At 46.4% G+C, this 17975-nt stretch overlaps 1 protein-coding gene and 1 non-coding gene across 4 annotated transcripts; both read left to right on the forward strand.

The window, feature by feature from the left end:
- The first annotated feature begins 6 nt into the window (after nucleotides 1–6).
- Nucleotides 7–8842, forward strand: LOC113210985 (uncharacterized). 3 transcript variants are annotated; one of them, XR_008012207.1, is made up of 4 exons: nucleotides 7–1440; nucleotides 1882–2083; nucleotides 2565–3281; nucleotides 8600–8840. XR_008012207.1 is itself a non-coding variant. In XM_026429202.2 (3 exons), the coding sequence occupies exons 2-3, from the start codon at nucleotides 3114–3116 to the stop codon at nucleotides 8744–8746; spliced, it is 315 nt and encodes a 104-aa protein (XP_026284987.1). In that variant the 5' UTR covers nucleotides 7–1440; nucleotides 2565–3113; the 3' UTR covers nucleotides 8747–8836. The 3 variants fall into 3 exon arrangements, 1 of the variants encoding a protein (XP_026284987.1); XR_008012206.1 differs by having other exon boundaries at nucleotides 1882–3281; nucleotides 8600–8842; XM_026429202.2 differs by lacking the exon at nucleotides 1882–2083 and having other exon boundaries at nucleotides 8600–8836.
- An 8900-nt stretch (nucleotides 8843–17742) lies between these two features.
- On the forward strand, nucleotides 17743–17826 carry Trnar-ucu (transfer RNA arginine (anticodon UCU)). The gene has a single exon. It is a non-coding gene; the product is annotated as a tRNA-Arg (tRNA).
- The last annotated feature ends 149 nt before the right edge of the window (nucleotides 17827–17975 follow it).

Genomic DNA, 17975 nt, shown 5'->3' on the forward strand with positions numbered 1-17975 from the left:
TGCCCCCACGAGTCCACGAGTGTAGGACTGGACGTATCCTACGGTTGAAAGTGTAGGACACCTCTTGTACTACAGTTATAGCTGAGGTACAATGGTGCCCTACACTTTTAACTTGGAACACGTCTGTCCTACACTTTAAACTGCAGTACACATTGGTCCTACACTTATAAGTGCAGTGAAACCAAAAGAGTTTGAAAAGACATCGTTCTCGGAACTATTTTGATAACAAGACGAAAATTCAAAAAAACAGTTTTTTACTGTTTTTTACTCGGTTTTTTACTGGTTTTTTACTTTCACTTCAAAAAAACGTTTTTTTTTTATCTCTACCGCGAGCACTCTCGCGCTCTGAGACTGGCCAGCCCAGCCCAGCGCAGCCCGCCTCCGGGCGTAAAAATGGGTTTGCGGTGTGATACACCACGGCTAGACCGTTCGGTTTTTAGGGTTTATATTTTGCTGGGTTGTAGACCAAACCGTAGTCTACAATGACATCAAATTCAATTTTCTCTCTCATCAATAGTTCAGCTGTAGTTTGAAGCGCCGCAAACACTTTCTGCCGAGGCCCGGTCCCGGCCGCGGCCGGCCACCCTCAAGTCAAAGTGCGAGCGAGACCGAGGAGACAGGCAGGAGACAGGTCCACATCAGTGCACAATAGGGTCCGGCGGCGGTAATCCGTCCGAATACTGCTTGCCCCGCTGCCCCCCGGAGCAGTGAGTGGGAGCGAGAGGGAAGCACTGTACCTGAACGCGGCCACTGACCGGGCCGTGTCGAGCCGGACCCGCCCGCCCGTAGCCCCGCACCTCCCCTCAGACCCCTCGTGTACTGCGGGACGGTATGCTCGGAAATCCAAGGGGCTCGGAGTGCAGGGGTTCGGCCCGATATACACCACTCCCAAACCGGTTCATTTTTTAATTTCATATTTGATAGGCTTGTAGATCAAAGATAGACGCACGACGACACCTATTTCGTTTTTCTACTGGACCACCCGTTAAGTTGCCTTAGTCCTCCAAAGTTGACTGTAATTTTTCACAATTTCCAGGGGGTGTAGATGCCAGAGGAGTGATCCGATCGGAAAACAAAATAGATGCCGTTGTAGAGCGGCAAAACTACTATGAAATGAACGTCGCGTGGATCCGATCGCATTAAAAATATGGATGTGGTGTATATCGGCGTTTTCCGATTTTACGAACTTTGACGGCTTCTCCAGCCCACAAATTTTAAATTTGACAAATTTTGTTTACGGTGCGTTGTTGTGCGTAATCTACTCTGTCGGACAGCATTCTCAGCTCAAAACTTTTTTTGGGGGTGTAAACGCCTTAATGAGAGAAGCAACTGATAGCAGGCGATAAACCTGGATGAACTGAACAGGGTCAGGATGTGTGTTACACCCAAAGGCTTGCCGAACATCTCCAAAGAAGTGCTAAGGGATCAGAAATAAATTATGTAAGTAAAACTTTTTGCACCAGACAAAAAATTGGAAAGGTAAAAAGTGAGGGGAGGGGAGAGTTTTGGTTCTGAACTGACAGCTCACCTCAATGGCATCTTGGTTCATCCTTCTTGTCATGACATAACTAAAATCATGTGTATTAATTAAATAGTCAGACATCTCCAGTGCACTTGTGAGTGTCACATATAAACCGTACTGGGTTTGGTGGGCAAGTTTTGCAGCTTGTTTCCCCGGCATTGCAGCCCATTTAACCAAATAATTTAGGAATTGGTTGATCACCTGTTTAAAAGTTATTATAATATATAATTCTATGCTTTAATATCAGCCTTGATCCTGTGCTATTTGTCATTGTCAAACCAGGGTTGAACTCCATACCTGTCTCGCACTCTTTTTCTTTTTAAAACCGTGTTCATTTCTTTCTACTTCTTCATCTCCAGATTCATTTTCTTCGTCCTCATCCAAGTCATCATCTGCCCCTCTGATGCTATCCCAGGGAGTGTTTGCATTCATAGCATCAATAAGGGCATTTACTCGGCGAATAAATTTTATGGTGGGACCACTGTCTTCTAGGCCTTGGTACCCCTCTTCTTTATACGATTCCATAGCATCTGCCACACCTCCACTGAAAAACTGAAACAAGTATTATGAAAATTTAAATGCATTTTTAAATAAGTATCTTTTTATTTTTTCACCACAATTTGAAACTTACAGTGAATGCCATTCCTACATTCATGGTTTGGTAATTGTGTGGATAGAGATGGTCTCTTGTGAGTTTGTAGCAGCGCTGAATGGGTTTATCCCTGGCATTGTCAGCTTGCCACAAAGCTTCCCAGTGAGAGAATTTCACCGTACCTTCAGGTGTAACAAGCTGCAGAAAATATCACATATGTAGACTTTCAAAATTTTATTTAGTTTTGGATAGCTTAAAATATTTTTTCTACTTACATCTTTGACATTCCCTTTATCTTTACTGGGCAAAATCCTACTTTTAAGAGATTTGATTAAGTGAGGGAAGTCTGAGCACATATAAATTCTTCGGTCAGGATCACAAGGATGAGCAAAGCTTGTTTTACCCTTTATACTGCGGTCTACAATTGTCTGTCTTTTCTTTTTTTTGCAGTAAATGGATTTTTTAGGCCCAACTCTGTCCACATTTGTCTGTTCCATGAGGCGCCATCACAGACCCACATGTCAACATGGAACCCAGCCTTTTCCAACAAACAAGTTGCTTCCAGAGACAGCTTTCCAAGGACTGGTCCCTTTACCGCACCTTTAGATAAAAAAGCCCCCACTCTCTGGAACCAAGGTCCTTTCCATGGCTTAAACATGTACACTAGAGCATGATCACCAGGCTGATCTTTTTGTTCCCCTGGTGTGTGATCCCCAAGGGTGACAAATCCCTGAATCTTTAATAGATTGCAGTTGAAATGCAAACATGGTGTTAGGCACATTTCATCAAACATCAAACAACCTTGTGGGGAGGAAAAGTTACAGAAAAATTAGGAAAAAGTATTTATTTTTTACTACTTCATATAGTTTCAAATCAACTTACCATGGCGCTCATCCACCTCCATCTCTTTGCTTTTCTTTTCCAACATTTCAAAAGTGGCTGGGAGGAATCCATATGCAGGCTTGAGCCTTTTCATGTACCTCTGCAAAGTACGAGGAGATGGTAATGCCAGAGTTTGATCCCTCCTCATTTTTCTGTATAGGGCAGGAGATTTTATCCTCAAGAGAGCACACTCATACATCCATTGCTGTGTGTATCTTCTGCCATTTGGACCCTTTGCCTTTGCACAATGGATACAGGCCAGAACAGCTTCCTTTTGACGAGGTGGTAAGTTTTTGGTAAGGTCTTCAATTTGTGTTTCTTTTAAAGTATCATACTGTACTTGCATTTGTTCTAATTTGTCATTCAATCGTTCAACCTGTAGAAAAAAATACATTAAAAAAAACATTGCTTTGATAAACAAAAATTCAAAAAACTTCAGAAAGTACCTTTCTGAGAAGTGCTCTTTTCTCTCTTTGCACTTTTCTTGATTTCTTTTTTCTTTTCTTATTTTTACCATTTTGTCTTCTTTCTTCTTTTCGAATACATTTCTTCTTTTGAAACACATGTGGCACCTTTTGGCTTTCATCCCTGAAGCCAGAGTGTGGCAGTAGCCCTTACAACTTTTTGAAAATGTTTCTCCAACACCCGTACCTGGACATGGCTTATGTTTGTCTATTTCTTTTATAAAATCTACTACCTCTTGGACATTGTGCATTTCTCTTCTCAAATCTGTTTTTTTGTTACTTATATAAACTGTTGATAGCGTTACCTTTTCATTGCTTCTGGCTAAAATGACTTGTTTTTGTGCAACAAAAATATTGTTATTGTTGGTAAACTCGATGAAAGCGATACTATCTGGACCCTTCACTGAGGTCCACATTGGATGGGGCAATAAGACCTGCTGTGGATTGTCATATACAATATCATACAAACTTTTATTATTCATATCTGCAGTATTCATTATGCCTACTCCATTGCTTTGAGTTTCAGATTCAGGGTCAGTGACATCTAAAATTTGTATGTCTTCTAATGCCTTTTTTGGGGAGGGAACAGATTTGTTGTCTTCACTGTGGATCCTTTTTCTTGACTGACTAGAATCAATGGATTGTTTCCTAAGTGAGGGGTCTTTTCTTTGTTTGGGCAGTTTCACATTCAAATATTCTGGCACTTTTGACTCTTGTTCTAATTTAAATATTGATGGGATGGCGTTAGGTGCTAATGTGGGTTTTTTTCTTTCCTTGAATACACTCCCATCTGGTAATTTAATTTCTGTGTGTTCTCTTATTATGAACTCAGGCAGCAAATGTCTCTCACAGACTCTTGTATTTGCATTAATTTTGTGTTTGGGAATCGGAATTACTTTTCTCCATTCTTCCAGCATTCCCTGAAATAAATGTTAGGAGAAGCCATAATATTCAGGTCATGTGTTAGAAAATGAAATACCGTAATTGATGTTATATATTTTTGTTTTAGGACAGCAGTTAATAATTTTCAAATGTGACTGGAATAGTAATCTACGATTGGATTGAAATTTACAACCAGTTGCCCATGAATTGTGTAGGGCTCTGCTTATCTTTACAACAGTGCAATTATGATTAAGAGGCAAAAAAAATATACCCTTGAAAATGTATTTCAAAAAATTTGACAGTGACCATTCTAAATTATTGATATAGGCTACGGCATCGACGATAGTTCACATCACAAACCACACACAATTCACGCACACTGTTACCAGTCTTTTAACTGGATTTTGTCTTACAGGAGGTGCTTTGAACACCGAAACGCGCTCCTCCGTCGAATCGTAGTTTGATTTGCAACCAAACACAGCACATTTATAAACCATTTCGAAGGGTTACGTCTGACTTCTTCTGAAAACTAGCTGTGTGTGTGTGTGTTGTCAAAAAGTCGTGTCATAAAATCGTTTTCCCGCCAAATGTCTTTAGGGAATGTAACAAAGTGAAAAAGAATAACAGGAAGAACGTTGATCTTGACCGAGGCGGCCCTGCTGTTTCCGGAACGAGCAGGCACACGTCTCTTATTTCTATGATGCGACGCTGCGTCTGACAGACTTATCGTATCGACTTCGGTGTAAGTTCGTTCGAAAGATTATTTCGTCCTCTTCATCTTCATTCCCTACCAGTTTTGTGCTGAAATGAACAAGAAAGGAGCGAGATGCGAAAATAGCCGAGCGTGCGACGGAATCTCGGTCCGCGGCGGCCGGGCGCGACACTAATTCCGATGTCACAGCTCACTGAGTGGTCGTATCGACCTCGGTGATAGCTCATTTTAAAGGTTTTTTAGTGCTCTTTAATCGCTTAGAGGATGTAATTTCGTCTAAAACCAACGGGGGAGGCGTCAGGAGCGAAGTTACCCAAGCGCGCGTTCCGGCGCCAAACTAATTTCGCTGGCAATCCTCTCAGAATTGTCACACAGACTTCGGCTTGTGCTCATTCGATAGCTTACATCAAGCCCTTTAATCGGCTCGCTTTGACCAACCCTCTAAAATCAATAGGAAAGGCGCTAGGGCCGAAAAACCCCGAGCGCCCCATAGCGCGCCAGCCTACAGCCCTGGGAGGTAGGCAGGCAGGTAGATAACGTCCGCGCGCCAGCCTAGGCGCTCGGGCGGAGTGCCGCCACCGTCCCTTAATCCACCTTGGGCACAGGCACATCATTGATAAGCAAATAAGACGATTCGTACTGCCCTAGACTACCCCAGACGTTCATGTTACACACTGCCCCAGGGTACACAGCCTGTTATGTGACCTCGTAGACCGAGAACCGTCAAGGTGGTGTTAGTGACAACGACCGTTTTACAAGGGCTAAGGTGTCTACTTCGATAGAAAATCATTAGTTCGGGGGTTGTTTGAAACTCAACGACCTCAACCAAAAAGATGATGTCGTAATATGATGAAAATTGCCTAAAAATCGGGTGAGCTCAACTTGGCCGTCCTCTCACCACCGTTACAACTCCCCAACCAAGGCGGTCTCGATTGAAAACGACCTCACTGCAAAAAAATTGACAGGTAATGCGGCTAATTCATTTTCCAGAAACGTCTGTCATTCGACTAACAGCATCGCTGTAGTTTTAATGGTTAAAATTTGGTACAGGGAGCAATGTACAGGACCACTGTACAGGCAAGAGCGAACAAAACTGTCTACAGTGGAGCCGTCTTCGTACACTGTACCGTGTAAAACCTGGGCTTTCCGGTGCTACAGCAACAGTGTACTCCGCGTTCTGTACCCTAGGTGCAGTGGCTCAGAGCGGCATCTACAGTAACGCTGTAGATCGTACCGTATCAGACTCTAATTTTTTGCAGTGCTTAGTCATTCAGAACACATAATATGAACATTCACATTTGGTTCCGGACGAGCCATATTCGAAATACGGAGGTCTGTTACACACTGCCCCACCCTCCCTTACAACAAAACAACGAAATAAATTTTAGTGTTTTTGGCATGGGAGTGTACACTTTTAATTAATGATGTGCCACCATAAAATAAGCCCACTCTTCTGCTTAGAACAAATAATTTTGAACCGACGGCATATTATTTTGGGTACATGGCTCTCGAAGGAGGAAATTCTGACGAATCAATAGACACGTTTATTTTTATTGTAGCTGTAATAGTTTAGCCAAAACATTCAAATTATGAAGATTATTGTGCACTTTGTACGATGTGAAATTGCCCTTATTGTAAAATCGTACGTTAAGTGGCGAGAAATTAGTTTAGGAATGTTAATTAATTATTTCAAATATTAACATTGTTCAAACTGTCAACTTTTTAGAAATCTAGCGGTAATACTGTCCGTTTCCCCCTTCTCTCTAAAGTTAGAACTGCCTGTAGCTCAACATTTGATCTGTAAGACCACAAAACATGCTCAGGTTGAAGGAATAAGGAGGTATATCGAGATATAAGAGAAATAGCAAGTTACTGCAGTAATTCATGTATATTTTCAGAAGAAGTGTCCCATTACAATGAATCATACAATGAAAAACAAAACAGTTCGCTAGGAAACACTAAGAAAAACTGAAGGGGGGGGCGCAGCAACTGACTCCCCTCAGGGGGGGTTCCGGGGATTTGCACCAACCGTTTCGTTGTCCAGAAGTGACAACAATAAAACTCTGAAAATTTCAGACCTCTAGCTTATGTCCTTCTTGGGGAACGGACAGTCACAGTGGCGATGGCATAAGCCCGCTTATATAGCTTTTAAGCAAAAGAGCGAGCTAAAATGTACAACCCTGCATGCGTAGCCGAAGTGACGGGCGTTAACAGGCCGGAGGCTCGTATCTTTGTCTACATTTTTGCACTACCCGACTCAGGTGTCAGCGCCGCAGGCCAAGGTTGATGTTTGCCAGGCGCGTCGAAGCGTAACAGTGTTACGTGAGATATCGCGAAGCCTGTTACGTGAGACGTGGTCTGGCGTACATCTATCTTGTATTTGCAACGAACTAAAGAATTTGCAGACTTCCTATCGCAAATAACAAGGTAGATGTACGCCAGGCCACGTCTCGCGTAACAGGCTTCGCGATATCTCACGAAACACTCTTACGCTCGAGGTTACGCTGCGACGCACCTGGCATACATCTACCTTGGCCTGTGGCGCTGACACCCGAGTCAGCTAGTGAAAAAGTGTACACAAAGGTACGCCTACGGCCCGTCAACGGTCCATCGCCTCGACCAAACATGCAGGGTTGTACATTTTTCACTTATTTTCGTCAACAATACCCTATAGCCCTTCAACGGTTTGAACTAGAGCAAAACGGACAAAACTTTTACCGATAGGCCTCTACTGTGATAAGTTACCGCCTAGGACACCATTAAAAATATTTTCAAAAAACATCTTTTTGGGACTCGTTGTTTTTGATGTTTTAAAAATCCAATAGACCATTCCGGTAAAGCGAAAAAAAGAAGAACAGGCGAAAGAAGCAAAGACGAGTATGAGAAATATACGGTGGTGCGTCGGTTGCACGGTCGTATCAGACGGGTAAACGTGACATGTCTGATGTCTAAACTCGTCTCAGAGTTAATGACAATAGTTCTCACTCTCAGGCGACGCAGAATATCTAGTTTACAATGGATTACGTTCAAGCGTTCCCAAGTCGCACCGTACATTTCTCATAGAACGCTTTGCTTCTTCCGTCTCTTCTTCTTACTTTTCGGTTTACCGGAATGGTCTATTTTTGAGCTGGAATGCTCATCTTTGAACTCGGCCTGTCTCTTTATGGTACAAGACGACCCTGAAAATCCCAGGTCGCTAGCTTAATGCGTTCTCGAGTTATCGTGCGGACAGACACAGACAGACAGACAAAAAAGTTTTTCCGACAAGACGGAGTAATAGGCTTCGCTAATCGCTCAGCCAATGAGTTCATCTTGCAAAGAAACATTTTACAAGCTGCCAGAATCCTTGCAAAGAATGTGTTTGCATTGCACAGAAATAATTTGAATTTCAAAGAAATAGTTTGCAAGCTTGTGAAGAACTAGTTCGTATAACAATGTTTCAAAAGTATTTGCAAGCTACAAAGAAAATTGTTTGCAATACGGAAGTATTCTTTGCAAGCTTTTTGCAGTGTATGTTCAACAAATCTATCTGTTTTTTGTTTCAGTTAATATTTCAAGCACTGAACCCAGGAGTTATTATGGACCAACTTGGCGACCTGCTGTTCATAATAAGAATATGTTCTCTAGAATATGTTCAAAAAAGTGGCTTTTCTAAGTCTGAAGAATTGTTCCTCCAGACAATGCATTGGTAGAAGACAGGGATTCGTAGTTGGGGCACTGGTGGGGATTGTTACACAAAATATACTGCTAACCCATAAGGGAAAAAACTTTTTTTTTACTTGTTACCCCCCCCCCCTCCTCACCCCCTTAAGGATGGTTAACAGGATTTGCACCAACCGTTTCGTTGTCCAGGACTGAAAAATTTCAGACCTCTAGCTCACGTCACGAACAGACACAGGGGCGATGCCATAAGCCCGCTTATATAGCTCTTACAAAGCAGAACAGCGGGCTAAAAATATGAACAGACATACATCACCTCTTATGATGGGGTATCCAATTAGATTGGAGCCAGCAGTATCTTAATCATGGAAAAAAAAAGTTAATGTTGAAACATTGGGAACATAGATTTGCAGGTGAGGGAAGGAGGGAAAATAATTTGTCCAGTTTCTCTTCAAGAACAGGGCAATCATTGGAACAATTGCTATACAGCTCACTTCTATTGACCTGTTGTCAATACCCTGGCTCAGGGCCCTTGTGACAAGAGACAGTATAAAAGTAAATTTCTGAGGTTCAACTTCTTTCTTGGATTCTAATTCACAATGCTGATGAATGAAGTCAAAGTCAGTTTTCCTGTTCAGCAACACTGTTGTTGAACAGGCGCAGCGGAACGGGGGGGGGGGGGGTCATGGGGGTCATTGCCCCCCTGGCGAAGGCGCCCTGCAGGGTTTGCCCTTGAGTGCCTAAGGCCGGTGCCACAGGCGCCCGTTTTGCTAGAATAGCGAAAAGTGGTGCGGGCGCGAAAGGCGCCACTACTTGACTGCCACCAAAACCTAAAGTCGACACACGGGATTTCCCAAACAACCCGTATTCCGAGGCCAGGAGCCCCTGACAAAGGGGCGCCGTTTGGCCAGGAGGGACTCCGTCTGGCCCGAGATTTCGCTGGCACCCTCAGGCACCTGCCGGGTCGCTCAAAGAAGGCGGCCGATTTCACCTCAAATAGGCAGGGGATGACAGGATTACGGATAATGTGGGGTCTGCAGGCTGCGGCTGGAGCCACCCTGGCTGACTATACCATATTAGATTTGGACTTGAATTTTTCGTGTACACAGTACGGAGTGCACGGAGTACAGTCGGAGAACACTGAGTATTGCCGGTCGGAGCGCGCAGAGCACCTGTAGTACACCCGGAGTACAGTCGGAGTACGCGGGAAACTTGCAACAAAAACAGCCGCAGTACACGGAGTACAGACGGAGTACAATCGGAGAACACCTGGAGTATATTTTGGCCTGTACACAGGAGCCGCCAAGTCGTCCACGGGTGGGCGACTTGAATTTTTCGTCTACACAGGAGTACGGAGTACACGGAGTAGCTTGGAACTTGGGCACCAGAACGTTCCTGCCCTTGTGCCCCTCCGCCAGGTGTACTTCCAGGATAAGATCGCAATATTCATTTATCGTTACGAATAACACCATCTTTTGCGGGTTTCCGGAGTCAATCGGCACAATTAGTTTCTCCTTCCCGTTAATTGTCACCACGGATAACCGCCCCAATCGCCGGCCGTCCTGCAGCTTCTTCTCTTGTGCTTGTTTGGCCTCTTTTAGGTATGTGGCGTGTTGAGTAAAAAAAATTGGTGTTGTCATCTCTTTGTTTTTTCTTTATAATTTCTTGTAACTTTTCTTGAAAAACGTGGCGGTTTGGAAGTCTTGTCTCGTCCGGGTGCATATTGATGTGTTCGTCTAGAGACTCCATCGTGACTCGTGAATTTAGAATTTTGGAAGGTTGTGCCTAAAAATGGCCTGGTTGTAGGGTGAGGTAGTGTTGGCCGGGTTGGCCGTTGCGAAGTGCTGGTTGCCTAATGTCCGGGTGACAATGCAACCCGCTGAACCAGGCAAAAATACACACATCCAAATTCAAAATTTCGCACGACGATGCAGTCACTTGACGGACAGCAGAAATATGCGCGGTGCACATGCCCCCCCGACTGTCGCGTAAGTAAAATGTTCCACATTCATCTTCAATATGCTCCGAAAGATTTCTCTCTGTTTATCTTGGTGTCCCAGAAATGCGGCAAACAACCTTCTCCACCTGCAACCTGGTCCAACTGCACGAAGGGGTGTGGCACCAAGCAGTGCAGGCTTAAAGGGCCGGCCTTAAATGTAATTCTAAGTGCCGGGTGCAAAAACAAATAAGTAACAACAAGCGGAAATAATAAATCCACTATGCAACCCCTACTCCAAATGCTCTTTTTTGAGCTTGATCTGTCTTTTTATGATCCAAAACGACCCTAAAAATCCCAGGTCGCTAGCTCAATTCGTTCTCGAGTTATCGTGAGTACAGACAAACAGACACACAGACAGACGGACGGACAGACAGACGCGAAACTTTTTGATCATCACTGGAGTAATATGCTTCGCTAATCGCTCAGCCACTGACCAAGCAGACCAAGATGTGCAAGGCAGATAAAATCATAAGTGCCAATCCGTTTTAAATTCCACATTGTGTTTAAGAAAATTTTTATTGTCTATTAATTTTCCTACATGTCTGGTAATACGTGCCTCCCGGACACGTATGGGGATTTTCCTATGCATTTGTAGCAAATTACCTATTTGCTTCAGATTTTTCCCGTACAATCTTTGCGCATGGGAAAACTCCTATATACTTATGGGAATTTTCACGTCTCATATGCCATGTAGGAAATTTCTTATACTTGCGTTCTTTAAAATTCCCAACGTTTTTTACAGTGAATATCGTTACTCATAGACTGTAGTGGCGTTATCGTTACATTTACTTCAGGTAGTCTCCATTTTTAAAAAATTAATGTGACTGGTTTGTTTTTCCTACTTTCCGCGAAAACACAGTGTAGCCAAAGAGTGCTATTTAAAGGGTTCAGGATTTTCGAATTACGTCGAATTATTTTGTCTTGGCAGTCAGAATAGCCCAAACAAATTGTAAAAATTGTACTGCAATAAAATATTTTTACATTTAACAAGTTAAATCACTTTTGGTAACATGTAGGAAACATAATAGAGAAATCAGGATTACACAAAATAGTTACTTTACCAATTAAGAGAAAACGCAGCAGTTAAATATTCGTATCAGTGCTTTTATAAGTCAGCACCAACTCACTTGACCCAGAACGCTTTATTAACTCAGAACAAGATCTCCTCCAGAGTGTTTGTCGTTAAGTTTCGTGCGTTGCCATGAAAAGTCAGGTCCGGACGCCGCCTGTCTCCGTTTCGTAATGCGCGTGTTTATCCGCAGGAAAAGTTCTCGTTTTCGTTAACGTTACTGACGACCAAAATTTCATCGCGTTACCGTTAACGGTAACAGGCGTTAACGAAAACGCTGTATCGGCGTTACTCGTTAAAGTAGCGAACCCAATCCTAGTTTAAACCCATTTACTCTGGTTATTAGTAAGCGCAGTCCCCCTTCGTTGTCCAGTGATAGGGCCTAGCATTGTTGGGAAGCATATAATGTAGTTCGCGGGGGCGGCGCGGCTGAACGACAAGGCGGTGGAGTTCCACATCTCCTTCCCGGAGTCCACCACAGTCGTCAGTTAGAGTCGTATACTTGGTAGAGGGGCGCGAACGGCAGTAATGCGCTTGTGTTCTTCTCAACAATCAGAAAAACGTAATTGAAATATTTTCATCATCACCTGCCGTCCCCCCCACATAGCGGCTGTTTCTTATGAAATCGCGCGCCCACCTCGCGACGTTGCACACTCGTATTTTTCTTAAAACCTAAGCTGTGTCATTGGGATTGACAAAACTGCATACTACAAAGTTGTCAAAGCTACAGATAACAATATCTGGAAAAAGAGGGCAAAGCGTTTAGGAATAATTAGGATTCGAAAATAAGGCCTAAAAAGGCCTATGATGGTGGCAAGCCGGGCGGGTCGCGCGCTAGCCGACGATGCAGGACAAGTGAGGACCAACGGCGGCCATGTTGGGGGGGGGGGGGGGGGGGGTCGCTGCGAGCAGTTTGCGCCTGTCTACCCATCATAGGACTCTATCGTCAGTGACTTCGAGCTGGCCATCATAAACGCCTGCCGGGCAGTCCTGCCCCAAGCCAACCTACGTCTCTGCTTCTTCCACCCAGGCCAGTCAGTGTACCGCAAGGTGCAGAACCTGGGCTTGGCTGTCCTCTACAACGACCCAAACGACAGGAGTACAAAGTGGCTGTCCACCAAATGCTGACAAGGGAACGTTTTCAGGTGTAAATCTCCGATTTCGTTGGAACTCAGAAAATTTCGGGATTGTTACAATAGAAGTCGGATGGCACTTGAAATTTTTCCTAAACTTAATATCTACTAAGGGGTTTACTTCGGCCTCTACCGCCTTAACGGTTAAAAGTAGAGCAAAAAGGACAAAATTAATATTGGCCGAAAGGGCACTTCTTTGACGAGTTACCCCTTAGAACACTGCCTTACATTTTTCAAAAAAATTCTTTCCTAACACTCTACTCCTACCGTATATAGGGGAAAACTAATTGACAGGTTTAGGAAAAATTTCAAGTGCCATCCGATTTCTACATAAATAAACCTTCAAGTTTCCCAAGGACAGCTGCGAGTTCTCGCAGACTACTTTGAGGAAAACTACATTGGGTAGGGGCTGAGGCGCCTTCGAGTTGGGAGGCAGGCCCGTCCGCAGCCGCCGCGGTACGCCATCGAGGACTGGACAGCACAACGTCGCGCTTGAGGAAGAGCCGCGGACAAGGTACGGAAGTCTGCCGCACACGAACGCATAGCAAGGCGTCGTAACGTAACACATTTGTTTCTGGCCATTTTCTACATTTTCGTCAATATCTCCGGAACCATGCAAGATATTTTCACAATCTATGGCTCATTTTACAGTTCAGATGGCACTTTAAATTTGTAATCTTATGACTCATCGTGCTGAAATTGGTCCTTGTGCCCCAAAATAAATTTCGTTTTTTCGGGATAGGAAATAACGTTATTGTCTGCCCCAGAAAAACGATATTTCCTATCCTGCAGCGCGTACTTGGCCCTGCGCGGCGCCTTGATGCGGCAGTCCACTTTGTTAAAATATCTTGCACGGTTCCGGAGAAATTGACAGATATGTGGAAAATAGTCAAAACAATTTCGTTACGTTACGACACCCTGACGCATAGCACATCTTGTAGAGGAGTGCGAGTGTTTCTATCTCTGCTTCCAGGCTGGCAGAACCGGTTCCAGGGGATGGATTACCAGGAACGCAGGGAAGATGGACGAATCTTAGACTACTTGTCGAGATGTGGACACAATTTCACTTTGTAAAGAGTGTGAATGCGGGTGTGAGTGTGTGAATGAAAATAGATATAGCCGAAGTGTGAACAACTAGACCCTCTAATTTATCTTAACGTGTCAAAGAAAATTATGTGAAACCACCCTTTTTACAAAACTGAAATGGTGTCAAAGCACCCTTAAGACAAAACAGAAATTGTGTGAAAAAAAATATGTTAACTGGTTTGGGTGAAATGTCAGTAAGCAAAAAATCATTGTGTAAAAAAAATAATCAAGTGAACCATCGTGTTACCCGAGGCTCTCTTCGGTATTCCCATGCGGCAAGGTCTGTCATCTATCCTGCCTGAGAGGTCTGTCGAGGGGCTGGAGCTGGAGAGACTGAGGAGGAGTAGTTGCAGGAGGTCCTGGACAACTTGGACCGACACAGCACTCCTCCGACTAGTTATAAACCGACATTTTTTCCTCGCTCAAGCTCACCAGCCCGAAGACCACGAACCAAACCCAGACCAAGCCCTTAATCTTAAAACATTTTCACCTTACTGTTTCTCCTGGTTGGTCGTTGCAGTCCACTTAAGTCACCAGACTCCAGTCCTGGCCAGTCCACTGGAATCCAGTCCTGTCAACTCCTCTAGTCCACTCCGGCCACCCAGTCCTGCCATCTCGGTCATCTCCAGCCCCAAGACTCCTCGTCCTTCGTCTATCTGCCCCTCCGGACGTTCTCGCAACATCCACCCTTCTGCCCTCGCTACCCTGAGCCGCACCCCGGTCACCCCTCTGACAGCGGTGCGCTTCCAAGGGTGGGACGCACCTGGAGCTGGTGCTGGTCCCTCGCGCCCGCCCTGCACAGCCTGCAACGAGCCGTGTCCGTAAGCTGAAATTTGCACTTCATGGTCAGGACACTCCACAATATGTGCCGTCATGGATGAGTGTTCATTTTGTCAAAGGAAACGGCTAGTTGAACGGCAGCAGGTCAAGGCACGAGTAAACCTGCAAAGCCAGGCTCCAGCTTCTGTCACCCGTCCCGTCCCGCCCGCTCTCGGTCTAACTTGCTCACTCCCACTCGCCGAGACCCGAACGTGTCAACGGGTCCCGTGTGCTGGCCAAGCGTGGCATTGCGTGGCGCGTAGGCAAAGTCAGTCCAGCGCCACGCCAAGCCACGCCCTCAGGTGACCGGCAGGCGAGACTCGGCCACTCAAACGAGTCCCGTTCTCTCGGGTGCATTCGGCGAGGTTCGGTACATCGCCATCGCTTCCTCGGATTTCTCGCTCTGTCTCTCTCGCACACCGACTGCGCACGGCGCGCGCTCAGAGTGGGACCCGTTCAGCCGCGGATGCCGACCTCTGCTCCGGGGCCACAACAGCGAGGTAGGCTAGCGCCAGCTTGAACGAAGGCTCTAAGAGCCTCAAGCTCCCTCAGCAAGGCCGGCACATTGACGGCCTGCTCCTCCTCCTCGTGTACTTCCTCCTCCTCACCCAGGTCGCCGACAATGCCAGCGGGAGCGGCTGCGTGTGGCAGCTGCCGGCTGCGTCCGCATTGTCGAGGAAGCGGGGGTTGGGGCGTGAAACGCCCCCCCCCCCTCCCCGCGCCGTGGCTCAACAATGGGACGCGCCCCCCACGCTGCGGCTCAACAATGGGCTCTACTGCGGCCGCTCCGCGTCTACCTATCTGACCGCGTCCACCGCCACCTCCGCGACCACGGGGAATACCGCGGCCCATGGCGAGGCCAGGTCTCCAGCGACTGAGGGACTGGGGGTCCGGGAGCGTGGGCGGCCACCAGGGGCACCAAGGGCAGAGGGTCACAAGCGGCACGGGGCACCGCAACTCCAGGGACACCTGGGGCAGGGGCAGAGGGTCACAAGGGACATGGGGAACCGCAGCTCCAGGGACGCCGGGGGCAGCTCAGTCGAGGGGAGGCCGAAGACACAAGTTTAACACGTGAATATCTACGGATCGCAGACCCTGGTCTTCCTTACTTCAGTCCTACCGACTGCGCCAACTGTAGCGGCGGTAGACTAAGGAAAGGAGACAACAGAAGTACTGGATCAGTGGATTTATTAAGGTCTGGGCAGGAACGGTAACATTACAATATTTTATATACTTAAATCTGACACCATTCTGATCAAAGTACTGAGGAATATGTTGGTCCTGTAAAAGTCGAAAAGAAAATCAACATTTTCAGCCACTCATGGTCCCACAACACATCCATTTCTTTTTAAACTCGGACGGAGTCCACACACCAATATTGACAAATTTTTCTACCTGTTGCATACAGGTAACAGGTTTGTCTTATTATGACATTGATGATAATATTGTGCTGCCTGCTTTCTGTGGTTTTTTTTTTCTTTTTTTTCTTTTTGCCTGAGTACCTTGCTCTGTCCGGAGACCTCACGGCCTCTAGACTTTAGAGCGCGTCCTCAAAATGACTTGGTCTTGAAGAACAACATGGTACTCAGGTCGCGACAGGAAAAACCCTCATGGCTGGTCATCCCAGGGGTGTTCGGCACCCGCCTCCAAGATGGAGACCCATTCAGGCACCCGCCCACTATGGTTTTTTAGTGGGGTAGGGTAGTGGGGGAATTTCACCGCCCTAAAAAACCTGCGCATCACCGGGGTCTTGTGGTGAGATGCGCCGTTTGGACCGGGGCACGGCAGGAGAAGACTTAAGCCGAAGCTGGTCCAATAGTTGCAGCGTAATCAGCTGGACCAGAGAGCCCAGATCTTGCAGCGGATGTTGGTTGCTGTTGGTCTTGGGCGCGACGCGCTTCTAGGCGGTCTTCTTGGGCCGAGCAGGAGCTGGAGTCTGCTGGTGGCGTGGGCGGGCGCGGCACTTGCCGGAGCTGGATGGATGCTCGCCCGCGCAGACTGCGCAGCGCACCGGTGCGGTCTTGGGACACGCTGAGCTTCGGTGCGGGCCGGCACACCGACGGAATGTGTCGGAGCCACTGCACCGCGAGATTTCGCACCCCAACTGCTGACACTTGAAACACTGTTTCTGTGCCGTGGGAGTGCTACTCTCCGCCTTCTTCTTCTTCGCCACACTTGTAGGTGAAGAGTCGGTCGGCGGCGGCGCAGACGGATCTCCCCGCTTCCTCTTGGGTGGTTGCGGGGGAGGTGGTGGTCGATCCGTGAGGGTGGACTGATCCCTCGTGGTGGTCCGAAACCCCGGCAGACTTGGCTTCTCCATTGGGAGAAGGCCGAGGGAATCGTACCTCTTCACCTCAGTAGTAAGTGTGTCACTTTGTCGCGGTCGGCCATCTTGTGGCACTATGTCGCGGTCGCCATCTTGGGGGGCTCTAACTTAACCTAACCTAATTTTGGGGGTGTCTTGGAGGGGCCTAACCCCGTACCTAATTTTAGGGGTGTGTCTTGGGGGTGCCTAACCCCGTACCTAATTTTGAGGGTGTCTTGGGGGTGCCTAACATAACCTAACCTATTTTTAAAGGTGTCTTGGAGGGGCTTAACTCATACCTAAGTTCGGGGTGCTAACCCACCCCCCATAAAATCGAGGATCGACGTAGGGGTGCGAACCCACCCCTCTAAAAAATCGAGGATTGAACAAGGGTTGCTAACCCACCCCTAAATAATAATCGAGGATCGACGAAGGGGTGCTAGCCCACCCCCTAGAAAATATCGAGGATCGATGGAAGGGCGTAACACAACCTAAGCGTGACACGTCACGACACGTAAGTCAAGGGTGGCAACATAACCTAAGCGTGACACGTCACGACACGTCACGGCGCGTATGGGTGATACAAAACCGTGATGCGACACATACCTAAGCAAGATGTCAGGATGGCCGAGTGGTTAAGGCGGTAGACTTCTCGTCTGCTTCCCAGAATGGGATCGTGGGTTCGAATCCCACTCCTGACATTTTTGTTTTTTTATCAGCATTTCCATGCGCGCCCAGGAGGCATGCTGACACGCTCGTTAGAATTTTTTTGCGGTAAATCCTTCCCCCGTAAGAGGCCTATGCAAAACCGTATATTTTAAATGAAGAAGAATCACAAGGTAAGTGTATC

Source organism: Frankliniella occidentalis, unplaced genomic scaffold, assembly GCF_000697945.3.
Source record: "Frankliniella occidentalis isolate FOCC.00 unplaced genomic scaffold, Focc_3.1 Scaffold678, whole genome shotgun sequence".
Classification (NCBI taxonomy): domain Eukaryota; kingdom Metazoa; phylum Arthropoda; class Insecta; order Thysanoptera; family Thripidae; genus Frankliniella; species Frankliniella occidentalis.

Excerpts from the sequence above, each read along its gene's own strand:
- LOC113210985 (XM_026429202.2), top strand. The coding sequence starts at position 3,114 with ATGGTAATGCCAGAGTTTGATCCCTCCTCATTTTTCTGTATAGGGCAG. Across the intron at positions 3,282-8,599 it reads AGCTTCCTTTTGACGAGGTG|TTAATATTTCAAGCACTGAA; the intron begins GTAAGTTTTTGG and ends TTTTTGTTTCAG.